We start from the raw sequence: 26,990 nt of genomic DNA on the forward strand, positions 1-26,990 counted from the left end.
TTACATGTATACTTTTTTTCTGTGTACCACGTACGACAGTTTGGGCCGGTCCCATGTTCACACAATGTTTCTCCATCAAAGTTTGGTGTTCAGTGTTGTTTGGATTTAGGGTTACCTAGCAAAACATTCACACTAAATTGGTCACACTGCAATTAAATATGCATTTATCATTTGTTTTTATGTGCAATTTGGAAAACAGCCTCACAAGTTAATTATTATGGATGGCTGAATAAACAGTTTGACAAATGATTTGCCTGTTTTACAACTGTTCAGTATTGGTAAGGTAAATAGTTAATCTGCTGATTGATTAAGCAGAAAAGCTGTCTTGGATTCTACCTTTGTCTTATGGCATGTGCTGAGAAAAGACCTAAACAACCATGTAGGAAATTATGGTCTATAATACTTGCTATCCAAGCAAATTTTTGATTGAAAAGTTGATTAACTGATAAAAAATAATTAATAATCACTAATGTGTTTAGTGGTTATGATTCATTTATTTGTACATGTGTGCAAATTGATATATGATGCACAGGGCCCAAATTTTCTGGGTTCAAGTTTGAGTTTATGTGCAAGTGTTGAGACAGGCTGGATTTGTAGCATCACATGATTTGATGTGGAAACTTGAAGACACTGAGAATAGAGAGTTGCAGACATCTTGTGTTTTTTAGTTTTTTTGTAAAGTTTTAGAATTAAAATTATTGACATATTCATAGTTTCTGTATTTTTCAATGAGGTAAAAGGAATAGGTGTAATTTTAAGAACTTTAGGTTATTGATTTTTTTTGTGTGTGTGTCAGACACGTCGTATTTTTAAAAAGTGTTTTATATATTTTAAAACATATCTGGAGGGAGCATTAATGAAAAGATAACAGGGATGACAAGAACAAGCCATGATCTGTTACTGTATTTACTTTCTTCTTACTTTATGCCGAGATGATTTTGTAAGCTCCACAGAATGCATCTTTCCTCTTCTCTCTGTTTGTACAACTAAGTGCACTAGGATCATTTAGTAAATCAAACATTTGAAAACACTCCATTTTGGCATTATCTGCCTTAATGTGAATGTAGCCTAAACTGAGTTACAACTGTTGAATCCCCACGTAATCCCCAAACATGACAGCGAGGAAGAGACAGTTCCCTGTGTTTCAGGTTTTTAGTTTAGTTTGTACCAAGAAATCCAACGATACTGAAGAACAGCTGTGGAAAGTCTCTATCCATGCAACTCAGATATGTGGTATCAAAATGTACATCCAGCATATATGTCGTTGTGTGTGTGTGTGTGTGTGTGTGTGTGTGTGTGTGTGTGTGTGTGTGTGTGTGTGTGTGTGTGTGTGTGTGTGTGTGTGTGTGTGACTTCCAGCCCTGACTTGTGGTCCAACCTTTTAGACAAATATAAACACTTCCCCCTGTAAGTCTAGATAATGCTTCCACTGATTAGAAACGTGTGTGTGTGTGTGTGTGTGTTCTGCTCCTATGTGTCATACAGGCTTGTGGTGTTACTGTAACACCGCAGGAAACCATGTCTGTTTCCCGAAGACCTCTTTATTTTTCATTCTCTAACTTTGTGTTGCAACTTGCAGTTCTTTTCTCCTTTGGTGTCTTTTCAAGTCTCACTTTCTTTTTGCTAGATAAGACCCCAAAATGGCTATGGACTATGGACCTAACCTGTGCAGTATTCTGCTCACAAGCAGCACACTATAAGTGAAATGAAACAATGTTCGATCAAAGCCCAGTCAGCTCTTTGTCATGTCAAAACTGTCTCAGTGTTAAACTAACATGAGTTACAGGAGATGATTGCTGACAAGGGGACCCTCAGCCAACACACACTAATGACCCTGTGTCAAAAGAAAACACATCACACACACAAAGTGAGAAACAGTCATTAGTATGTATGTGTGTGTGTGTGTGTGTGTGTGTGTGTGTGTGTGTGATAGAGAAACTCCTGAGGAATGCTCTAAGTGCTGTAGTAGTAGATCAGAGCAGGAAATGGATTCCCAGAGACAGGAAGTAACTTCGTGGAGAGAGGAAGTGTTTGCCAGCATCCGCCCTCTGTCTGCTGGATGGGGAAGGAAGGGGAAAAAAAGGGGGGTGGAGGGAGAATGAATTAGAAAGTTGTTTTAGGAGGGAGAGAGCAACAGAGTGTGTTACCGGGTGTGAAGGAGATCCAGATGACGCCAACCTGTCCTAAACAAACAACAGATTTCAAATGTTGACTTCTGCAGGAGTCTTACTTCTCCTGCTCCTGCCGCTCCTTCAACTTGATCTTATTGTAGATCTTTTGTGGAAAGTGCATCATCCATTGTCTTATGGCTGAACAATTTAACAAAATGATATTGTCCTGGGACAGTTGAGGTGGATTAGGGTTAGTATGCCACTTATACACCAAACCTGAGAGCTCATTTGACATAAAGCTTAATATAAACATCAGAAAGAGACCAAGTAGAAAACCCAATGATTGTCAAGTTCACTATATGGCCAAAAGTCAGTGGAAGTGATCTATTTCTACAGGGAATAAAAATAATGGTCGTTACTATTATTATTATTGTGGGGAGAAGTCAATCTGCTTGTGTGCTTTCTCATGAGGCCTTCAAACATTTTGTAAGACTTTTCGCTGACATGGAAAATGCCCAGGGTTGTTCTTAGAGAAGATTCAGATCCCACTTGGGGGGTCTGGGTCAACAGGTGAAATCTGATGCTAAACTATTAATCAAAACCTACTACGCCTTAGGGACACCCCTTGCATCAAGTTTAAATCCAGGTTTAATTCCAGTTGGGGGAAACTTTAAGAGGATTCATTGATAAATTAGACAATTGTACATTTCCAACTTTGATAACAGCATGGTGAATGTCCTCTACAACCCAGTCCCCTAGAACTTTTATATACAGTTAAACAGCAAAAACATTTTATATGAAAGATAATCGCTGCCTGGATTGTGATCAAAGGCAACTTATTTTTTGAATGAATGAAGCAGTGCATGAGTTGCCAGGAGGTGGTCGGGGTGGACCGCAGGTGTACAAAGCACACGACTGTCACACCAGAGAGCGGGGCTCGCTCCCAGAGTCCCGTCTGTGATTTAGGCAACAAAAGCACTTTGGCAAAGGTTTGGAAAAGATTGTGGTTTTCATTAAGTGTAAGTAAAAATGTTGTGTCTGAAGTCGCTGTGAAACTTTTTCTGTAATAAACTAGACCACGATCTTTCCCTAACATTAACCAAGTGCTGTGAGGGCATAAACATAACCATAAAAAAGTTTAATAATGCTGTAGTCACCACCAGTGGACCTGACCTCAAACCCATCCAACACCTTTGGGATGATTTGGCCGACTGCGAGCCGGGCCTTATTACCCAACAGCAGTGATCGACCTCACTAATGCTCTTGTTGCTGAAGGGGAGCAAGTCGCTGCAGCTAGGTTCAGAAATCAAAAACGCACGCACGCACACACACACACAACACAATCTCATGCTGCTAGTCATCATTCATAGCAATCATCACTCCTCTGACTCTGATGGGGTGGAGACCTGTGGAGTTAAAATCAAAAAATTAAACAATACTGGAACTCAAAGCATGTATTTTACTGTAAACAGCCAGCAGTCTCTGACACAGTCAACCAAACAGTCAGTGAAGAGGAATAAACTGAAAAAAAAAAAATTATTTGAAGATGAAAGATAAAAACTACGAAAACAAACGAGGAGAAATGAGGGTAAGCGGCTGTGTCGAGACATGTTGTTGTGAGGAGGAAAGTTTAATGTAGCATGTGTGTGTGTGTGTGGAGATAGCACCGGATGGGCAGATGGTCCTTTGTGACTCCTGACACCTGCCAGCTGCTGCTCTGCTCCTCTTCACCTCTTTTCTTCTCCTTCCTTCTCCTCTCACTTCATCTCTTTTCTTTACTCTCTCCTCATCATCTGGTACAGGTCTGCTCTGTTCGTGCCATCCCCCTTTTCATTTTCTCTTCTACTTTCAGCCGTTATTCACTGAAAAGACATTCAGAGGATTGAACAGTCGAACCAGGAGGAAGGAGGTACACTGGATTCAGGACACCTGAGGGTTGTCAGGTCCAACAGGACAAATTCATATTCACACATTTTCTTCATCTGGCATTGTTTGTAAAGTGATTTGTTGGACTGACAATGTTTTGTTTTTTTTAAACTAAAATATTTACAACAGCTAAACATATTTTCCCAGTGTTTTAAGGCTAAACACTGGAATTAAAAACTTCATGCAGGACTTCAAATATTTAGTACAAATAAAATGAAGTTCCGTAATATTACAATGACATACAACGTGGCCAATATAACCATAATGTATTTAGCTGCAGAGTAGTGGTGCAATAAAAGAAAGAGTGGGACAAAGTGCAGGCTATATATGACCAAAAAGTTTCAGGTTCAGATTCTTCCCTCAGGTTGTTGTTGTTGTGGCTGTCTTGTTGACCAAGGCCTCATTTAAACACCTTGATACTAAAAGCAGAATCCTTACCCAGCATGCAATGTGAGAACCACAGCCAATCAAAGAAAGGCCATGTCTACACTAATGTGGCTAAATCTGAAATGTTAAAAACTGACCTTTTTGTGGTCTTTATGTCCTCATTAAACTGGTGTTTTCAACAGATTTTTCTTCAAAGTGGATGATGTTGCTTCATTGTGGCGAGGAAAAAGGGCACGTACAAAAATGCTGAGGTTTGACGGTTAAGTGATCAAAGGCATTTGAACTGTTTTTGGAGAATCTTGACTTTCTGGCACAGTTAGTGTTTTTTTATGTTTGATCTGTAAACAACCAACAATGCCACCAAAACAGCAGAAAGCCGCTTGGCTGAAATTTCACAAAGCTGTTGGCTGACGTGTCGTCCTGCACATGCCCAGTAGTGTGTGCTCTCCCTGACAGGCAGGTCAGATTGGGAACAATTCTCCTGCACATGGAAAATTATGTATTGTACATTTCAGTAGATAACAGTGGCTTATTTGGAGTAGACAAGCTGAGTAGTTAGAATAAGTAACAATAATCACAAGAGCAAAGAGCAGAAAACTGAAAGAAACTGAAAGTTAAAAAAACAAAAAAAAAACAATCTAAAGTAGAAGATATCAGGACATTGACAAAAGATCTCAGGGACAAAAAAACAAAACAAAACTACAGTAATAAATAAGATGTGATGCAGTTTCTGACATAAAATGATGAGAAACACCAGAAATTCATTAAACAGCCACAACAAAGTACATTTCTGTACATTTTTATATTTAGCCGGGGTCTTTACTGCAGCTTCTTTTCGTCTTATTTCTGGAAATGTAGATGTAAGATTGCTGCAGAAAAAGCACCAAAAGCAGCAACACACACTAACATCACACAGCCTGTGTAGACAGAGGAATCAAATGAATTCATGAAGGTAGTAACACCGTCAATATTTAGGCTTATGAAGCAATATGGATATTTTGTTTTGATTACATACTGTTGTCAGGCCCTCAGGAGCAAGGGTAGATAAGGGTAGCTGAAAACCTTTTATGAATTTGTTTAAAATGTGCATTCGGATGGAAACCTCATGAGGGCTAATGTCAGAACAGATTACCAATGTGACAGCTTTGAGATTTCAGCCATGGAAAACAAAGCACTTCCAGTGTCTGTTATTTACTGTTTGCTTCACTGTAGGCTAAAACCACTCACAGCTGTTTAAGGTGAGTGCGTGCTCTTGCTTCCTAATTCATGATGTCATAGTGATCTACTGTTGGAAGAAATGTCTGAAATGGGAAAAGAGGGTCTGCTGCTGTGTGTTGGTTTCCCTGCTGGGTGACACGTGGCCCTAAAAAAGTCAGAGTGAATTCCAGCCTGAGAAAACAATCCTTTCTGTCTGCCCGACTGTCACTCTCACCTCCTCTCTCCTCTGTGTGGGACAGTCAGTCGGTGAGAACAGCTGGCTGGCTGAGAGTGGATGGAGGCTATATCTACGTATGTGTGTGTAGGTATATGGGTTTATATGTGTGTGTGTGAGTCTCTCTCTCTCTCTCTTTGTGTGTGTGTGTGATCCTAAGAGGTCATAGGTCAAGCTGCGGTTCACAGAGACCCACGTTGTTCCCCTCCCAACAGGAAGGGAGGGCACTGTCCATATGCTGTCTTCACTCACACACACACACACACACACACACATATATAGATTCACACGCTCACACGCTATATAGAATTGGTCACAAATTCCGACAGGTACACACATGAGCTCACACAACTACAAACTGAGTACACTCATACTTAGACATGCTCACCCTCAGACATATTATACACACACATTCACTGACACAGATAGATCCACTCATTCTCACATACTTTAATACATGCATACACAAACATGCACTGTTTACGAATTTTGGTGACGACAGGAAAATAAATAATACTGGAAAATGATGATGTAAAGGTTATGTTTCAAATGAAGGGTGCAGAACAATATGCCGACCAACCTGGTTCAACTTCAAGTTGACCAAAGATGCATACACAACTGAGCAAACTTCATCCACTAAGAAACACTGTGAGATGTGCTGAAAAGCTCTGGAAGCAGCAAGTAAGTGGACATTGAGTTAAGTGTGTTCCATCAGAAGCAGCTTGTTTGAAGCATACTGATGCCTCGAGCCTGATCAGGCTGTGTTTCAGTAAAGAAGCCTCTAACCGTCTCTGCTGGGATCACTCATTTTAAATGTTGATAGAGCTGATTACACAGTACAGCTGCTGTAATTATCTGGATTTACAGTTTATTTTGTAGGATGACTTTGAGTCATCATGTCTCAGTGTTGCAGCTCCAGACTCTCTGTTTAAGGGCTGCGATTATCAATTATTTTCACAATTACTAATGATTCTTTTGGTCTATTAATCATTAAGATTATATAATGTCAGAAAAGTTACAGAAAATTCCAGAGAACAATGTGATGTCTACAGATGACTTGTTTTGTTCCGACAGTTCGACAGTCTGAAAATATGACTAAAGATCTATAAAGATAAATAAATATATAATGGTATACAGTGGAGAATAGCAGAAAACCCTCCCATTTCAGAACCTGGATAAGAGAACGAGAAAAACATGTGAATGAGAACTAAAGTTGAGGGTTTAGGTGATGGATGTAAAGAGAGCAAGAGGGGTTTAACCCGCTCACCCGATGTTGGCTGTGATGCACAGTTTTGTTGTTTGCCGACTGAAACAGGAGGAAGAGGGAGAGATTTAGACATCTTCCTTTTGTTATAGCGTTTTACAGCGGACAGATAACAACGACCTGAAAAAGCTAACATGGATACAAGTTGTTTTCACGTGTAAATAGTATTTTCAGGTCACCAGCTTAGTGTGGACGCAGCCTCAGTGCCAAAGCTGTTTAGGACAGGAGCGTGAAAGCTTGAGAGTCTCCTCCACGACCTTCTGTCTCTATTTTGTCTCCCCTCCCCTCAAATACAAACGCTTTCACTTTTTCAACACACTCACTGACACTTGTTTGGCTCTCTCTCTTGCTGATTTGACACTTCTTCTGCCTTCACATTATTTTTCCTCTCTGCCAGCAGCCTCCAGACATACACTCACAGTGTGTGCAGCCAGCTGCATACAGCTGTGTGCTCATAGTGTTTGATAACATCTTTTTATAGACGGTGACACAGTATTTTAGACAGGAACACACACACACAAATCAAGATGGCACAGCTCAAAATGTATTGTACCTTCAGGACAGCTGTGTTCACAAAGACACACACCTTGTTACTACACAAACACAGGAGGAGGTTCTGGGCAGAAAATGACAACATGCTAAGAGGTTTTTAAGTCAAGGCGCCAAATATTCATGATGAAGGCTGGAAAGTAACCTCCATGGTGTAACTGTGGCTCCTGAACACGTACTCCAAGCCCACAGGTTATCATTTCCAGAGAAACTGTTCTGCAGTGCTGGCCGTATATATAAATATGGTATAATCTCTTCCTTTTTGTCCTCATCACATCCATTTAAAAGCAGTCAACAAGATGCCTCACACTGGTCAAACCAACAGTAAACAGGCCAAGTTCGAGGACTAAATGATCCAAATGAATAATCTACTTCTTCATCAGGCCTTTATTTATTTATGTATTCATAGTATTTTTTAAGTTCGGTTCTTAATTTGTAGCACACGACAATGTCATAACACAAAGCAGGATATTCAGCACTCACCATCTTGAAGTCTTCTACGTAAAAACAGCTCTGTCATAGAAACCACAGACCAGCGCTTCAGGATTAGATTTGTAAATAATATTGCCATGCCAAAAGAAAAATTATATATTAAATGCTTTTATCCTTCTAGCTTATTTCAAACAGCAGAAAATTCTCTTTGAAACTGAATGGGACATTGATTGGACAAGATTTTTATGATGTTTTTTTGTCATTTTCATCACAAAGAAAATGCTCCAAGTAAAATCCAGTCACTGCCTGTAAGATCATTTATTTTCCCAGCTGCAGACATACTGGTCTAATTACCACATAAAGACACACACAAACAGAAATAGTTCTCACACCTTTCCATCTGGACTGATCGTTCCTCAAGTCTATCACAACAGGCAGGTGGGACAGAGACACACAGAGACACACAGAGACACACAGAGACACACACACACACACACACACACACACACACACACACACACACACACACACACACACACACACACACACACACACACACAGGAATGCTAAAACAAATGTTGACTGTTTACACTGGACCTGTTGTTATTGTTTATGTACTTTCTCTCAGTTCCAAGTGTTGCTGTTGTAAATCTGACGTCAGCAAATACCAATCACAGCTTCTGGCTGCAGCTATAAAAGATAAACACTAGAAATTACACTTACAACTGTTTTATGTTAGGGATCATTTTTACTTACATGATTATTCCAGGACCACAGGCTGACGTTCTTTCAGTTTTTACCTTTGATTATATATAATAATGATTGCAGCTCACTTTTCACTTGCCCCAGAGTTCAGAGGCAGTTACAGCAGTGTCCTTCGATTCCCCACCATTAAAATTAATTTCCCTACTTTAAAATGATTATGACCAGCCTAACCCTAGATCTGAGCCTCATGACTAAAAAAATGCCTACCAGTCAAAAGTTTTCACAAATTATTATTAAGTCTGGAGACGTTGCCTGGCAATTATTACTCCACCCTGTAATTCTGCTGCAGTTGCCCTGTAGTATTCGTATTAATGTTGGGTTGAAGTTGTGCAATGCATCATATCGCAAAAGACAGAAGAATTATTTTTAAAAAGATTTATTTTTAAAAAACAGTAGTGCCCCCAGTGGCCTAATTTATGTAGCTGTGAAAATCCAGAAGCACAGATGTATTATTTTCATCATTAGTGGAAGAAAAACATATTTACAGTGTGTCACTGAAGTCAAATACAAAGTATGAATACTACTGCATATGATACATTAAATGAGTATGATATGCAGTTGCTGCCCCCTACTGGTTACAAAGCATCTCTGGTCAGTTTTTAACTGCACATTTCATACACAATGAACAAAAAATAATTATGCCAATTAAAAATACTGAATATTACATATTCACTATCTGGTAATGCATGCCATATTTAGTGAGGGTGTCAAACAGATCTGCAACTAATCATCGTTTAGTTGATTCATCTGTTATTTACTTTATAAATGATATAAAAGTCAGTAATAATATCTGACAGCCCGAGTTATCGTCTTCAAATATCTTGTTTTGTCCGACCAACAGTGCAAAACCCAAAGATATTCGGTTTACTACAATATCCTGCATGTAAAAGAAATCAGCAAACACTCACGTCGGAGAAGCTGGAACCATCAAATGACTGTCTTTTTTTAATTAACAGAAATAGAATAGTTGTACTTGACTTATCAGTTGATTGACTAGTTTTGTTAGTTGTCCATTTCTATGCCTAATTATGCTGTATAAACTGTTATAGTGATCTTCCTAATTAATAAAACCCCAAATTGATCTTGCACAGTGCATAGCCTAGTTTGTGCACTGAGCTAGTTAACTTTTCCATAATAATTCTAAATAACTGGTGAAATTATTATAAATAATTAGGCAACTTTTAACAGCATGTTTTTCCAGAATTGTAAATGAAATTGTTCAACCAATGTCTTCCACTTTAAATTTCCTAAATAAAATGTAACTTGTGTTTCAGCTCATTCAGATATTGAACATGAAGCATCCATCATTTCAACATAAAAGTAAAACTATACCACAGTGTGGATAGATTAGACTGGGTGAGTGCCATCAACATGCACAGAGCGCCACCTGCTGTGAATCACTGTATCTTAAAACTCTTCCTCTTGAGGGGGTGGACACAATATCATGAACACCACTACAACCTAATGCAGTCCAGTGAAACGACAATGAAACAAATACCACCACCTTTAAGTTACAAAAAGAATGAGTTTTTGAGGCTACACAATGTGGTGCTGAACTACATTACTGCTGTAGAGAGTTCACACTGTGTCCAGGGCAGTAAAGGTGAGGGTAAGAGGAGGTGCATGACAAAAAGTATTACAAATAAATCAGTCAAACTGACACAGAACCACATCGATCTGCTTCATTATTTACATTACATTACTGTGGATAGGTTCAACCTAACTACTGTTAGTTGATGCTGCTGTTGTGTCTTTAGGTTACTCAGCTTTATTGGGATTAAATTAAGATAGATAGTCATACAGCCAATAAAAAGCACGTTTTAGTCTTCAAGTCTAACCTGTGGCCCTTTGCTGCATGTCGTCCCTCCTCTCTCTCCCCACCTTTCCTGTCTGTCTCACCGTAATAAAGGCAAAATACCCCCAAAAAAGAGATTGTAATAAATACTCACTCTTTGAAACACTTGCTATTTGCGAATTCACTTTATTGCAGAATTTCCACAACATCAGTTCAGTGAGGCCCTTTGTTGTAGACCTCTCCGACGGCCTCCTGCAGTTTCTTTACTGACTCAATCGCCAGTCGGAAACTTTCATGGAAGTTGCCGTTACCTTCTTTCACCCAGGCCGCCTGCAGCTCTCTGACCCACGTCAGGATCCCATCCAGCTGCTTCTGCACCTCCTTCTGCTCCTCCAGTTCGGCTAGCAGGGCCTGTCTGGCACAAACTTCTGCTTCATATGCTCTCTGGAGGTCTGCCAGGGACGACTCCAGCTTCAGCACCTCCTGGAGGACCACAGGTAAATCACAGACAGATACATTACTACTGTATTGTTTTCTATGACATCTGCAGATATTATGAGAAAACTGTAGAAATAAATCATCTGATAATGGCTGTACTGTACATATACACAATCCAATCAATACTAAGAAAACCCTAAAAACTGGAGTGAGACATAAATGCTTGATACAAAAAAGGCAGTATATTATTAAAAGACCATTCAATTTCATTAGTAGAGCAAAACTGATTTGGGATTTTTGACGGTGACACCAACATCAATATCTGAGAGTTTAGAAAAAAAAAAATACATAAAATATTCATCAGCCAGTATCCATTAGTAAGTCGACCTTTGAGATTATTTTGTTACACATACAATGACCTAGTACAGGGTGAGGGCGATACTTTGTTATGAGTATAAAGGGGATGAGCTTTAAAGTTACTTTCAACCACATCCCAGAGTTTTCCGTTTGGGAAAAAGCTAGTAAGGTACTCATACATTTTGTCACAATGTTCTGACATTTTATGGACAAAACAATTGATTACTCGAGAAAATAATCAGCAGATTAACTTGTAATAAAATGAATCGTTAGTTGCAGGACTAATGTAGAACACATATAGACATGTAGTCACAGAGGAATATGAGGTCTCATAACAATAACGCTACAGAGATAAAGCTTTAATTTGAGAGTTTTTACAGACATATCGGGTGAACAGTATAGGAACTGTAGCCCTGTCATTTTACTTCTGTAATGTTTAGAACTTGATGGCGACTAACTTTATGTATAAAAAGGACAACCCCCAGTTCAGCCAACATGGATGTGAAATCACCAAAACAAACCCCACTCTGTCATCACAGCGAGTGCTTCAGACTGAAATAAACGGCCGCAACAGAGATTGTCCAAACATTTACAGACAGTACAGCACAATTTCTAAATACACGAATGAAACAGTAGCCTGTCACACTGGGCTGTGCTCCCACTAGTGAACTACAACCTCATCCTCCACCTACCTGTAAGTCTTGGGGGCAGTTTTTGTGTGACTGGTCGTCGGGCAGCAGGACATTTGGCGGCACGGAGAAGCAGCGGTTGACCAGCAGGGCCTCCATCCGCTCCGCCAGCTGCTTGAACCGCTCTTCGAGGAACTGTTGTAGCTTCCGGCTGCACTCCCTGGCCCGAGCCCGGAGCAGCTCGTCGGCCCCTTCCGACTCGCCTCTACTCAGCTGCCTTACACAGACCTTCTCCACCACGGGTAAAATGTCATACAGGCAGTCCTGAAAGGCGCTGTAGACCCGTAACATGCAGGTCTGGGGAGTAAAACCGAAAAACTGTGCCTCGTACAGTTTTAAATATGACGGAGAAAGACTGTCCATCTCTGCATCGAGCTTTCCGCCTACATCCATTTCATTTTCTTCCCGGGTTTCCCGCGCCATGTTGAATCTCTGACGTTTATTCTTCTCCCTTCTTCCTCTTATGACGTTTCTAGGACGTTTATTAAATAAGTACATACATACACAGTACTGCCACCAACCGGTATGGAGTCTAACTGAGGAATGAGTAGTGATGAATAAACTGTGTTACAAAATAAAATAAAAATCAATTAAGAGCAAAAAACGATGACATTCGCTCAATTAGACAAGGTCTTCTAAGACATCTTACTGAAAAAAAAAAAACTATTAAACATGGCAACACTTAAGACCCCTTTTTATAGGTTACAATCAATATAACATTTAATAAATGGTTTATAAAACATTATAAGTAAAATAGAATAGATTAGAATAGATTTGTCAACAGCTATAGTTCCTCCTACGTACACCCATAAGTGGAGGCCGCTGTATAAACAGTTATGAAAATATAGTAACACAGTTGTAATAACATAAAATATGTCTTCATGGATAAGTTAGAATTGTTGACAATTGGTTCCATCTTCTTAAATGAGAGGAGTTAATGCTGGTCTTTTCGCTTGGATAAATCAAAACATTTGAAGAGGCATTTTTATTTTTCAAACACTTTTTGAACAAAATGATGAATCAATAATCGATAACGATAATGATTATTAGCTGCAGCCCTTATATATTATTACGAAATTGGTGATTCTGCATAAGGAATTCTTATATTTATCAACTGATGTACATTTTGAGATTCATTCAATTTTGTACTACTTAAGGAAAGCAGGTTTACTTGTAGCAGAGTATTTCTACATTGGCACAGCTACTTAAAATATCTGAGTACACCGTTTGTTTTTAAAACGTTCCTTCGCTCATTTAAAAACGGTTGACATTTGACGTAAGACGCACGCTTCGGACACGCCTCCTCGGTGGGACGAAAGGGACATGCGCGAGCGCGCTCACTTCCTCCTCGGCTGCTGCTTCTCTTCGCTTGGTCTGTGTTGATAGCGGCTCCTGCTTCCACACGTGTGGTCATTCCTATGTGAATCTCTCTCTTCGGGGCCCGTTTACAAGTTCATCCTGCTCCTTCACAATAGGTAAATCCACTGTGGGCGGTAAGTGTTTGATGTTTGTGCAGCTGCGCAGCCGCTTGCCTGGTGGGGGCAGAGGTTACGGCTGGAAGTTTAGCCGGTTTTGCTGCTGTTAGCTCGGTGATGTTAGCTAGCTGCGGATACGTCTACTTTTTTGTTGTGGTGTCGCTAACGTTAGCTAGCTAGCAACCGTAACTAGCCAGGCTGGTTAATGCAGCCAAAGTACGACAAATGCTCTGGGTCGTACGTGCGCCTCTTCGTGTGAAGCTGAAATGTGATGTTTCCACCGTGTCATCCTCTCTCTAGGTGTAAAGCCATAGAAACCGACAACCATGGGGGCTTATCTGTCGCAGCCTAACACGACTAAGACCTCTTCCGATGGCGGCAACAGCAACATGAGCTACGGCTTCTCTGCCATGCAGGGCTGGCGTGTCTCCATGGAGGTGAGACGGAAAATGAGGGACCGGATCAAAGACAACCATGTTGCCGCCCTGTGTCCCGAACTCTGCGAGGAGAAAATGTGTCTTGAGTTATAAATGGCCGGATGAAGGGGGTGTGAGGCTTTTCTCTGTATAGGTTTGTTTGAATGCAGCTGGTTGGTGTCTCTCCAGAGTACACTGAAAGTCCGCCACACTCCTAAACCAGCTTCTCCCTCAGCATCAGCTGCAGTGATGGCTGAAATCCATAATTCATCCTCAGGGTGTTTTTTGCATGCTGAGTTACATTGTAGTCACTAACTCTCAGCATTCAAGAGCATGTAATTGATGTCCACTGTGTGACCCTTGTCTCCTCGTTTGTGAAGGAAGTACTTGACTGCAGCTGACAGCATTTGAAAATCTGTTGTCTTTGTCTTATTATGTTAAGTCATTTTTGATGAGAAAATCAAACACATTGTCTAATCATGTATGAGTCAACTGGATGTAATGCATCAGCTATCTGCAGAATAATAATAGCTAAAATTGGTTGCTAGGTGCATGCATGTGAGTAATTAAGTGCAAAGACATGTATCAACATGTGCAAGAATAACAACACAAGGCTCTTTGTTGCTTGACAGTCATTTGCCCACTAAATGTATTTATGTTACATGACAGTGATTGAAGGTGGTATGCAAGGATCTCTATTTATTTTATTTTTTTTATTATTTATTTTTTTTATCATCTTATCCCCTTACTTGCTTTTCCTAAATGTACAGGTTGCCTTTTTTTTTACACCAGAAAAGACTTTGATTGCTATGCTACTGTGCCAATTAGTAAATGCCTGTATTTTGATGTGTATTTTTGTCTTTGTTGTTTCACAGGATGCTCATAATTGTATCCTAGAGTTTGATGAGGAGACTGCCATGTTCGCTGTGTATGACGGACATGGAGGTAACGTGCACAGTGTACAAAAAGTCTTCTATTTATAGTATTTTGCACTATATATTGCACCATTTACAGCATTTGTTTGCTAAACACTCAACAGTATTTCTAACATTGACAGTGCACAACAAGCACTGCCCACACAAACTCCACTCAGAGACACCAATGTTCTTTCCTTTTCGATTTTTGGAGCACAAAATGCCCATTTTTGTGTAGTGTTTCCCCCTTTATTGTTTGTTTTACACACCTCTCTGAGTACTACACACCTATCCTGAGAATTTATATTACCTGCTGTTGCCATTTAGGAGAAGAGGTGGCTCTGTACTGTTCAAAGTACCTTCCTGACATCATCAAAGAGCAGAAGACCTACAAAGACGGCAAACTGCAAAAGGTGAGACACTGTAGAGGTAACAGCCTGGCCTACACATCTTCAACAAGTTTGACAGAACAAAGATCATCATGACCAGTGGTGTGTAGGTCTGCTCTGGAATAATTACAGTTTAGGTGGGATTAGAATATTCCATGTATCATCACTGTGGTCACCTCTTTTTCTTTGTGCCACTGTCCTAACACATTCAGAACACTTTCTGAAGAGACCCCCAACATGAATCTTATTAATGTTAAACCCAATATTACACTGTGCCACTTGACTTTTACTGAAAAAAACATTTTGCATGTCGTTTCCAGGCACTGGAGGATGCCTTCTTGGCCATCGATAGCAGAATGACCACAGAGGAAGTCATCAAGGAGCTGGTCCAGATTGCTGGACGGCCCACTGAGGAGCCACCCACTGAAAAGGTGGCAGAGGAGGATGATTGTGAGTACACCCATAATAACGTTTAGATAGCATTGTCCGTTCGTTGTGGATGTCAGTGGTAAGAAACATAATCAGGAACATCCAGCATATCAAAATATACTAATAAAAAACTAATAATGACCATAATTATTGAAAAAACACTGCAAAAGAAAACAGGGACGTGACATAAAACACAATCACTGTGAGAATGAATAATTGAACTGTGGATAAAAACTAATTTCAAATCAAAATGAAAACTTTTGAGTTCAGGTTTCTGTTCTCCTTTCAGTGGACACAGAGGAGGCAGCTTTGCTCCATGAGGAGGCCACAATGACTATAGAGGAGCTGCTGGTGCGCTACGGCCAGAACCGCAACGCCGTCAAACACGCTTCCGCCATCAGGTAGATCCATACACTTCAACAGCCAGTAAAATAACATTTTCTGAAAATGTTACTTTTTGCAGAAGAGTGCATCTTTTGGTAACCTCATGGAAGTCCAACAAGTAAAGTCATTAAAGATTTTATAGCCCATTGGTCTACACATAAAATTGATCCTCGCCTTGTTAAACATCCTGCTACACCAATCTGTTTTAACAGGACTCATATTACATCTAGGAGGTGATGACAGAATCATATGACACCTTTTTAAAAGTTGTTTTTTATTTTCAGTATTTCAAACTTTTGTTGATATTCTGATGTTGATCAAACATACAGATGTGTGATCTGTATGTTTGAATTCAGTGAAAATCAGCCATATCCATTACATTAGATACCTGTATCTTGGCTGTAACTCAGTGAATCCAGGGTTTTGATGATAGGTTTGTAAAACAGCAGTTAAAATTCTTCATGTGGTTGACCCCTTTATTTCCTCTTTCCTCTGTTTTTTGTTCTTAGTGCGGCTGCTAAGAAGGCCTCCTGTCCACATGCTGAGACCTCAGGAGACAAAGGGGAAGGTGGGGAAGGACAGAAGAAAGAGGGGCTGAACGGAGAAGTGGAGGAGGAGAGCAACGGGAAGGTGAAGAATGCTGAAGGAGCAGCATGTGGGTCTAAGCTGCGAGCCTGTCGGAGAATAGGAGGAGCTGAAGGCAGTGGTGCAGGTACAGAGCTTAGACTCAGGAGTCTTCAACAACAACATTTCTTTCTACTAAAACATGACTTGAGATGAAAAATATGTCCAAAAAAGTCATGGTAATGTAGTTAAAAACAATCTACAATATTGAAATGAGTATGAGGTCTACCTGCTAACAAGCATTAAAGAAAGAATCTTAAAGTGTGTGGAAGTGGCACTTATTAAATGCCCTCTCCTTAATGCCCTTATCCTCTTATTTTCTCTCTGTTACTCTTGTCCAACACCTTGCCTTTGTCCTCGACAGCAGCTGACTGTGGAGAGTCAGGAAGCTCCAATGGAGAAGAAAAGGCCAGTAAGGCAGAAGGAGATGCAGGTCCTTCCTGCTCCTCTTTGTCCTCCAAGGCTGCTGGAGATTCAAAGTCCAGGTTCTTTGATGACAGCGAGGAGTCTGAGGAAGGAGAGGAGGAGGAGGTCAGTGATGAAGAGGTGAGAGCATGAGATCAAAATAAATTTCTCCTTGGCTGTGAAAGGTCACTGTCTTTGATAAGCATTGTAATAACTTTTTATATATATATATTTTTTTTTAATTAGGATGGCAGTGAAGAGGAAGAAGGTGATAGCAGTGAGATGGAAGAAGAGGAAGATACAGAGGAAGGAGAGGAAGACTCTGAGGATGAAGAGGAGGAGGAAATGTGTCTCCCTGGAATGGATGGCAAGGAGGAGGTGCGTACAAAGGGGGACTTTGCATCTGACAAGTTAACTGCTACCAACTACATGCAGTCCAGTCAACATATCGGGCCTCATTTCAGGGTCATAGGTTGCCTTGATTTTTTTAATAACTGTTTAGATGTTGAGTTAAAAGCTGAATTGTAGTGTGCAAGTCTGAAGAGTGGAGCTCAAAAATATTTATAGAATGATTGTTATAATCATTGAGAGTGACCATGTCAGCTTGAGAGGGGGAACAACAATGCAGAGTTAATGTACTGATTAATCACACTTTCTGTTTTCAAGGCTGTCGATTTGTTGCTGCATTCTCGACTCTATGAAAACCTCCGATACAATGAATTGATGGTGATCACAAAGATATTATGACCTCGATCCACTGATCACTTGTACTACTTGAACAGACTTGTCATAAATTAGTTGTTAAATGTAAATGTTCAGTAGTCATAATAAAAGCATTGTATTGTTCCCCCGTGATTCTAAAAGAAATGACCAGAAACTTTTCTTTTCACTGATGCGAATTGGCCAAACGAGCAATAGTTGTTTGTTTTTAGCCATTTAAAGAACACAGCTGAAGTTTTAAGCTATGAATCCAACAAACAGCCTGCAATAAATTGGACAGTCGCACAGCTGCAGAAGCCAAACTCAATTATTTGTGATGACTTTGTGTAAATGGTAAAGAGGGTTTTAATGGTTGCCTTTTTTTCTGTTCTTTTTTAATTGGCTGAAAAATGCCTGCAAGCTTTTATTTATTTTATGTCAGTGAAAGCCATCATGGAATTTAAACAATGTTGTCACATATTCACAGCCTGGTTCAGACAGCGGCACCACAGCTGTCGTGGCTCTGATCCGGGGGAAGCAGCTGATCGTGGCCAATGCTGGAGACTCTCGCTGTGTGGTGTCTGAACGCGGTAAGTCAGAAACATTTGGGGCCAGGTTACCTTTTTGATACCGGTGTTATTGTAAAATCTATATTAAATAAACGGAGGAACTTCAGCCTGGTGTCTATGAGAGAAATCTTATATCATTTTATGTTTGTTTGCTCTGCTGTTTTATTTTATAACCCCATCAGTTGTACCATGAAACGGATGCAAGGTGTAACTAGTGCCACCAGGGAGACCTCAAACTTTGAACACCTTAATTGGACAGTTTCTAAGCATGTGATGAATGTAGAAATATTCTCAGTAGGAACCACAGTTGGTTTTCATGTTTAATGTCACTTAAATGCTTAAAATCTGCTGAAATGTTGACCTTGTTTGATTGAAGAGACTATATTGTTCATATCCCCTTACACATTAGGTGGGTTATGTTTGTTTGCTCTGCTGTTTTATTTTATAACCCCATCAGTTGTACCATGAAACGGATGCAAGGTGTAACTAGTGCCACCAGGGAGACCTCAAACTTTGAACACCTTAATTGGACAGTTTCTAAGCATGTGATGAATGTAGAAATATTCTCAGTAGGAACCACAGTTGGTTTTCATGTTTAATGTCACTTAAATGCTTAAAATCTGCTGAAATGTTGACCTTGTTTGATTGAAGAGACTATATTGTTCATATCCCCTTACACATTAGGTGGGTTTTTTTTTCCCATAAAGGCCTCGTTTTTTTCTCTATAATCAGGTGATATGTCATGTTCTGCACAACAGCTAATCGTGGTGGAAGATCTTTTAATGAGAGACTTTGCCGTTATCTTATATGAAATGTAAGCGCTCCCTTCCTGTGTTGCTGTAGGTAAAGCTGTTGACATGTCGTACGACCACAAACCAGAGGACGAGGTGGAACTAGCTCGCATCAAAAACGCTGGAGGGAAAGTAACTATGGACGGACGGGTCAACGGTGGATTGAACCTCTCCAGAGCTATTGGTATAACTGAGTTTGTGTGTGACTTTTAGACTAGTGCTGTGAGAATCATCACAATTAAACTAATAGCACCTCTTGGTCAGTATAGATATTTTCTCTTTTGAGCTCAAATCACAATTGCACATTATCCTCTTCTGAGATGACCACATCTGTAAACACAGATTTAGATTCTTTTTAACATTTGTTAATCTGGACTCTGGTTCTCAGGTGACCACTTCTATAAAAGGAACAAGGCTCTGCCTCCAGAGGAGCAGATGATTTCTGCGATGCCGGACGTCAAAGTTCTGACACTAAACGAGGAGCACGACTTCATGGTCATTGCCTGCGACGGCATCTGGTGAGTAATGGTGGTGGTTGGACGTGTGTCCCTGTACTGTATTTTTCAAAAGGAATCATAATTTCTTCTTCACACTTATAAACATCTGTCAGACAGCCAGTGATGAATCAGTCTGAACCCAGCTGCCAAGAATTCAATCTAAACAATGAATTTTGTACCTCCAGAGAGACAAATTTATACAGCAGTATATTTGTTGTGAGTGTGCAGTTAATTTAAATTAAACACAATGAAACTGTTTTGATCACTGAAAGTTGACACTTTATGAGCTTGAAGTTGTTTGTTCTTTGATTTGTCACTGTTGGTAAGTTCTGTCTCCATGTGTGCAGGAATGTGTTAAGCAGTCAGGAGGTGGTGGACTTCATCAGTGAGAGGATCAAACCAGACCAGAGTGGCAGCGCCAGGCCCCTTTCATCTATAGTGGAAGAGGTGAGAGACACTTGTACATACTTGTTACACACTTGACACTTTTACATAATGGTCACTTGTTAATAAATCAGTGGGTGACGGTTTCTTTAACTGGATCCAGAGCACTAGAATCAAAATATCTTCTCAGACATGAAAGTAAAAGTAATGTAGTGTACACTCGGTGTAGAAAAATGTATATCTTAAACTTGTTTTGTCAGTTTCTACTATAATGGACACAAAACACTGCCATACTCTATAAGCTGTTTGTAAATGTTAAATAGCTACTTCAAATGTGTCTGTGTTCTCCTTTCCTTTTTCCGATAGAGGCATGATGATTTAGATGGTTGATTTTTCTCTAAAAAGAAGTATCCTATCAGTCACTTAAAACTAATGTGTCGTCATCGAATTATCTAACTTGTAGCCTTAGTTGACTCCCAAACATTGTCCATAGTTTGCATCTTTAATTTAAAATCCCCTGTGTCCTCCTGACAGTTGGTGGACCACTGTTTGGCTCCCGACACATCTGGAGATGGGACAGGATGTGACAACATGACCTGCATCATCATCAGCTTCCGGCCACACCCGTCCCCCTCTCAGTCAGATGACACAAAGAAGAGGAAGCACCAGGAGGAGGCAGAAGGGACTGAGCTGGAGGAGAATGGAAACAGCAAAAAGGCTAAAAGTGACTAAAAGAAAAGAGAAACTATCCCAGGGGGGAGCAGCTGGTCCCAGTCTACCCAAGATACACCCAGAGACACATTCTGTTCAAAATTAAATCCTTACCTCACAAACATCAATTCACCCTAAGACAGAATTTGTAAATGCTATATGTATGCTCAAAGATCAGCTGAACTAAGATCATCAGTATAGTTTTTGTCCTCTGTTTTAGGTGGATTCTCACTTTAACGGCCCCTCCAGTTATTTCTTTTGTTTGGTCTCATTGGAAAGAAGCTGGTCACACTTTAACTTTTTAAATTCAGAGGCGGCAGACTCAACACTCACTGGCATGCACATCACTTTCCATGAATTTGTAACTTTCTAGCTTGGCATTGCATAAAGGTAACATTAGGAAAAACATTTTGAATGACAGAATATTACTGTCCTTTGTAGCCCAAACTGAAACTTAATGATGCCGTGAGACTGCGGATGCTAGTCTAGTGTTGCACTGAATGTGTTGATGCCCTGTTTTAGTCTCCTCTCTGATGTTGATGTCTCACCCTGAATTTGTTCAGGGGCAGTTTGTTTGAGTCACATTTTGACAGAGAGGAACTGAACAATGTAACTACTCCAGTCGCTCTACTTTGCCATTTCTTTTTTTTTTTTCTTTTTTTTTTTTTTTTCATTAGCAACCATTGAGATGGGAGGATTTTTTTTTTATTATTTTTTTTTTTTCTTTTTGTCTTGTTGGTCACATGATACCCCATACATCACCATGATCCTGCCTTTCTTTTGATTCCTACTTTGTGTCTTGTCTTGATTTGAAATCTGTAAATTTCCAGATGGTGAAAAGATGCCAGGGTTTTGTGAACAACTGTACTTTTCATCTTTAAGAGATAGCAGGGAAACGGAGACAAGTCTTATGTGTCTCTGTATGTCCATCCAGAGAGGAGAGAGAGGTGTTGATTGAAGCCTTGGACTGGCAATCCACATACAGCTCGTCTCTAGGACTCTACCTTCCTCCACCCTATTTACTTTCCCTGTCTGTCGCCATGTTTCCATTGAAAGTTCTTTTTTTAAGATTACCTCTTGAACATGTTTTATTTAAAAAGTATTTCCACACAGATTGTCATATTTTTCATTTTTGATGAATCAGTCCTCTGGCAGTTTTTTAAAAGAAAATCCTTTTTGTGAGCACACCCTGAAAACGCCCTGATGCTGGACTGTGGAGAGGATGCACAAGGTTATTTTTTTGAGTGGAAATACAATTTAAAGTTCAGAGCACCAAGACAATGTAACTGTTTAGAAGATTCTTTTCTTTACTTGCAGAAGCCTCATTTAAAACCTTGTTGTGACTGTAAGTTTGTTTCTAGTGTACTATCTCGTCACCATGCCCTTTTTTCTGTACATAGTTTTTTCAATACTTACGTAATTGAAGAAAAAGAAAATGCTTTTTCTTTGTAATTGTGAGTCAATGTGACATTTTGGTGCATACTCTTTTGACACCAGTATGTAAGTACATACAATACATTTTTTTAAATAATGAGATAACAGTATTCCTGTGTGTTTCTTTAAAAACAACCAGTGCCAGCCTTTATTCATTATATTTATTTTTATTGTGAAATTGTGTTCATAGATGCGATTTCTGTTGAACAAACTTAAGTGACAAAAACATTTTTCAGGCATAAGTTGCTGCTTAACATCTTGATAAACTATTTAAACGCCACATAGGATGAATGAAATGAATTTTGTGTCGTCTACACGACAGTAATGCATATATTTTTCAGTTACTTTTGTGACATGACAAAGTCGTCACATCATGTTCATGTTTAAGAAGCTGCTAACTACTTTTAATGTTGTGTCTACTTAAAGGCTCAATATGCCGCAATTCAAAGCAAAGTTTGCCTTTATTCGGATAGGGACAGTGAGAGTGACAGGGAAGTTGGGGAGAGAGGGGTTGACATACAGCAAAGGGCCATGGGTCGGATTCGAACCCATGGCTGCTGCAGTAAGGACTGAGCAAAAGTGGTACTGGCTCTACCAGTTGAGTCATCAGGGCCGCCCCCCTGACTTGAGATTTCTGCCCTTCTTGCAGCAGCGACTAAGCATGGTGATGTTCAACTGTCCCACACAAGACATCTCCACAAACACTGAACTGCTCCCAGCACCACTTCTACCAGCCAGACTGATTGAAAACACTTGTGTTTCCCTGAGGCTAAACGCTTTCCATTGTGAGGTTTTCTTTTGTGCCAAAATGTGAACTTCGCACATACGATGACAATATGAAATGGAAAGTACAATTACTGTACAAACAACACATCAGAGGGTCTATATTCAGTGTCAGTGACAGTATCGATTACAGGCAGGAAGAGAGTCAGGGAGTTTGGTTTATTTATAAGTTGGGCAGGGATCTATTTGTTCATGAGGGTGAGAGGTAGAAAACTACTACTGCAAACACAGAGATTAAAGATTCAATTAAACTGATGTGCAACAGCTCTGCTTAGGCTGAAGTTTGGTGGAGGTATGCAGTCCATTTCACTCAAGGACAGTCTGTACACACATACTGTACATGCAGATTTTTTTTATGAAAGGAAGCTAAAATGTTGATTTTCACATGAAAATATGGTTAATCACAGGTTTAAACATAATAATAGAAATAGATGTCAGGGAGAAGTCAGGGAGTGTGGGAGGTTATTAATTAATGTCTGTACCAAATTAAAGGACCATGCATTCAGTGAGGAGGGTAGGACAGCTTATCTACAGGCTTTCCTGCAGATGGCAGCAAAGACATGTGGAGCGGTTACACTGTGTCTTTGATACGGTACGTTATGATCCCAGAAGCAGGGAGATGTAATCATGGGCCACAAAGGGCAAAAACTCAGGAGGGTTTCATCCCAAATAGTGCAGGTGACTCACACACCTTTAACCAGTCAGGACAAACTAGTCAGAACAGTCCTGTCCATCCTCCTGTTGTCTTTGAATCTCATGAAAACTGTTTGCCCTCCATGACAGATGATCACAGTCCATCTCATGAAGGCACCATGAGTTAGTTATACTTTAAATCTCCATGGAAACAGTGAAGCAAAGGAGGACAGACTTTAGTTCCCATCAGCCTCGGGGGCCTCTCTGCCCTGCCCTGCCATTGGCCGCTGCTCTACAGGCCTGGTGGTTGCTCTGTTCCCCGAGGATCGCTGCTGCTGCAGGAACAATAGAAAGCAAGAGAGGAAACACACACTGTCCTTGGAATCTAAAAATGTCATTGCAGACACACACACACACCAGAATACACACATTTTCTGCCTGTCTTTAACAGACAGGATGTTTTTTGTTCTCGTAGTATAGATTAGCGGTTTCAGCAGTGTGTGTGGATACAGACAGTATGTGCAAAGTTTGTCAGGCTGGGTGTTCGTTCTCGTGCTAACAGAGACAGAAATACAGGCCAAAACACACTTTGTATGTGTGTGAATGTGACTGTTTTGTCCTTGGATTTATAATGAATATAATTAAAACTACTCTGCTCTGTTTGTGGTTAGATTACCATCCTAGAAATAAGAAGCATGTCTCCCTCTTCACTGGCCACAGCTGCACTGCCTTTTCCAGCTGCCCAAAAACATTTATTACCTATAATATTTTGATTTCTAAATGGTTTTCATGGAAGACATGTTGGCATATTTCTTATATACTAAAGCTGCTCCAGGCTGACTTTTCACTGCACTAACTATAAAAAATGTTTCTAAAAGGCCACTACTATGTAGCTCAATGGTGGCCTTGTCCAGCTGTTTGTGTTGGGGGAGTTGCTTCTGTCTCCAGACTCTTAAAGTTGACGAATGGCTGTGGAAGAGAACCACAGGAGTCCAACTAGACCTGCAATTGTACATATAGAACAGCGTATGTGTACGTGTGTGTCTGCGTGCTCGTGTGCGTGTGTGTCGTCTAGCCAACAGGTCTTATATAGAAAGCGAGACCACAATAACAGGTTGTAGTTAGACACTGTAAGCATTCATCAAGACTCGCAGTCTTTTCAATCTCCTGCTCGCACCCCTAAAACTGCATTGGCCCTGTTGCCCTCACATTGCAGAGCGTTCAGCAATGTCACATACACACACAGACACGCACACAGACACACAGACACGCACACAGACACGCACACACACACACACACACACACACACACACACACACTCCAGTGGTCACAGAACTTCTGAGAGCAAAAATAGTTTACTACAAGGTCTTTTTCAGAATTGCATACCTCTAAACTGCATTCCTGTTACTAATGTTGTTATCATAGCATAGCAGCAATATTAGTTGCAATAAAAGTTATTAATAATAATAATAATAATAATAATAATGATAAGGCTGGATGGTATTTATTTCAGGTTTAGAAACAGATGTTGCCAGGAGGATGAAAAATTCGTGGTTTCTTGCCGGGAGCGGTGATTGTTGCCTGTCAAGAGTTTTGGCCATTGTTGTGTTTACAAGTCAAGAGGTTATAGTATGCTATTGGAGCAGCGTTAATCGTCAGGGCAGATTGGAGGCTACAGTGACTCGCTATTGGAAAGTGATGAGACGGGCCGGGGCTAGCAGGTTAGCATGCTAACTTCAGTAAGAGTCAACCTTGACATTACTTTCCACTGCTGGAGACAGTTTGATGTTTGATGCTGAACTCTCGGTCCTTCTAGACTGGTAGCCTAAGTAAATAGGTGTTAATGCTAACACTGACTATGTAGCTATAGCAAAAACTCACAAATAGCAATAAACACCAGATCTATTCAACACACATACACTCATGTTTGTTCTTCTATACTTGTCAGGTCAAAATGGATTTCCCTTAAACCAAACCATCGTAACTACACATCTAAACCCAACCTTTAGCCTCATCTTGATCTAAACCTAACTGTAACTTATTTTATGCCCTTATTATACAGGCAACAGTAGAGAGATGATAAAGAAGAAAAGGTGGAATTGCATGTAATAACAGCTGGACGCAAAGCAGGGAGGGTTACTCACCCTCACACACTTTAGGTTTGAAAAAGTGAGGACCAGATAAAATGTCCTCACTCTCACTCTGACTATAACTAAAACTCCTCTCTAAGATAGAGGTACATACACATCTCAAGACCCCATAACCCTGTGTCTGGCACAGGGACACTCACACACCAAGGCAGAAATAAAACACACACACACACACAGAGGATGTGTCTGGAACTGACATGCTGATACATCCTGCCAGCAACAGAACAGCTGACTGTGACATCTTTGTATTTCCACTGCATGTGTGTGTGTGTGTGTGTGTGTGTGTGTGTGTGTGTGTGTGTGTGTGTGTGTGTGTGTGTTGTCTTCATCTGTACTTCACCAGCATCAGGCTAAGCATGTTGGATAACCTGATAGTTGTAGGAAAACAAGGAAATTCCCCACATCCTTCTTTGTTTTCCTCTTTTCCTTTTCACCTCTTTTGTGCCCCCCTTGTCATTTTTTTCTTCTCCACCCACTGTCACTTCCTTCCACCTCTTCACTCCACTTCCTCTCTTCCTCCCTCCTCTGTCTTCTGATCTTTCCTTTCAATTTCCTGATCACTTTGTCGTGTCTGTCTCTCTTTTCCTGTTCCTGTATTCCATCTTTCAACAAATTTCTCTTCACTCATGCATGTAGCTTTTACCTCATCTGACTTTGGGAGACCATCCACAGCAAAATGTCCGTCTTATGATTATTCTGTCCTGCATTAGGTATAACTTCCATTTCACACTTTTTACATTTTCAAATACAATGGTTCAGTCATGGATCTTTTTTCAGGCAAACACATTGCATAAACTCTCCAGTACACCAGGTTTTGTTTGCTTTCACCTATCTTGGACGATTGTAATGTTTTGTATATATGAGATCTAAGGTCATATATTGATCAAATGTACAAGGAAACTGGAAACAGCCTGAGACACCAAGATAAGTGTACTGGAGAAGAGTTGTGTGACGTGGTTTCATTTTGACAGACCTGCACTGATCTGCACCTCACTAAATATAAACAAAGTCCACAACAGCAGGGTTCATCAGGGCAGCACATTCCTGGACCTGAAACACACACACACACACACCTGATCATTCACAAACACACCTGTACATACACACACACACACACACACACACACACACACACACACACACACACACACACACAC

The 26,990-nt window shown here is 40.3% G+C and overlaps 2 protein-coding genes across 5 annotated transcripts; one reads left to right on the forward strand and one right to left on the reverse strand.

Moving 5' to 3' along the window:
- Nucleotides 1-10,831: 10,831 nt before the first annotated feature.
- mis12 (MIS12, kinetochore complex component) lies at nt 10,832-12,583 on the reverse strand. Its single transcript, XM_022743762.1, has 2 exons — nt 12,149-12,583; nt 10,832-11,144 (listed from the first exon to the last, which is right to left on the reverse strand). Exons 1-2 carry the CDS (start codon nt 12,566-12,568, stop codon nt 10,875-10,877), a joined length of 690 nt encoding a protein of 229 aa, XP_022599483.1. The 5' UTR covers nt 12,569-12,583; the 3' UTR covers nt 10,832-10,874.
- A 906-nt stretch (nt 12,584-13,489) lies between these two features.
- ppm1g (protein phosphatase, Mg2+/Mn2+ dependent 1G) lies at nt 13,490-22,368 on the forward strand. Of its 4 annotated transcripts, none has more exons than XM_022745859.1 (14): nt 13,490-13,620; nt 13,921-14,057; nt 14,912-14,981; nt 15,278-15,363; nt 15,660-15,789; nt 16,058-16,169; nt 16,662-16,864; nt 17,141-17,322; nt 17,428-17,559; nt 18,368-18,470; nt 19,293-19,424; nt 19,629-19,758; nt 20,085-20,184; nt 20,656-22,368. In XM_022745859.1, the coding sequence occupies exons 2-14, from the start codon at nt 13,947-13,949 to the stop codon at nt 20,851-20,853; spliced, it is 1,689 nt and encodes a 562-aa protein (XP_022601580.1). In that variant the 5' UTR covers nt 13,490-13,620; nt 13,921-13,946; the 3' UTR covers nt 20,854-22,368. The 4 variants fall into 4 exon arrangements, with proteins under 4 accessions (XP_022601580.1, XP_022601597.1, XP_022601570.1 ...); XM_022745876.1 differs by having other exon boundaries at nt 17,141-17,307; XM_022745849.1 differs by having other exon boundaries at nt 13,490-13,638; nt 20,656-20,853.
- Nucleotides 22,369-26,990: the final 4,622 nt, after the last annotated feature.

Source organism: Seriola dumerili, unplaced genomic scaffold (assembly GCF_002260705.1).
Source record: "Seriola dumerili isolate Sdu_G_001 unplaced genomic scaffold, Sdu_1.0 BDQW01000003.1, whole genome shotgun sequence".
In the NCBI taxonomy this organism is placed as follows: Eukaryota; Metazoa; Chordata; class Actinopteri; order Carangiformes; family Carangidae; genus Seriola; species Seriola dumerili.

What these genes read in the sequence shown, in the direction of transcription:
- mis12 (XM_022743762.1), bottom strand. Translation starts at nt 12,568, where the DNA reads ATGGCGCGGGAAACCCGGGAAGAAAATGAAATGGATGTAGGCGGAAAG. An exon ending in ACTGCCCCCAAGACTTACAG is followed by an intron (nt 11,145 to 12,148) that starts GTAGGTGGAGGA and finishes GTGGTCCTCCAG; the next exon opens with GAGGTGCTGAAGCTGGAGTC.
- ppm1g (XM_022745859.1), top strand. Translation starts at nt 13,947, where the DNA reads ATGGGGGCTTATCTGTCGCAGCCTAACACGACTAAGACCTCTTCCGAT. An exon ending in CTGTGTGGTGTCTGAACGCG is followed by an intron (nt 18,471 to 19,292) that starts GTAAGTCAGAAA and finishes GTGTTGCTGTAG; the next exon opens with GTAAAGCTGTTGACATGTCG. An exon ending in TTTCATCTATAGTGGAAGAG is followed by an intron (nt 20,185 to 20,655) that starts GTGAGAGACACT and finishes TCCTCCTGACAG; the next exon opens with TTGGTGGACCACTGTTTGGC.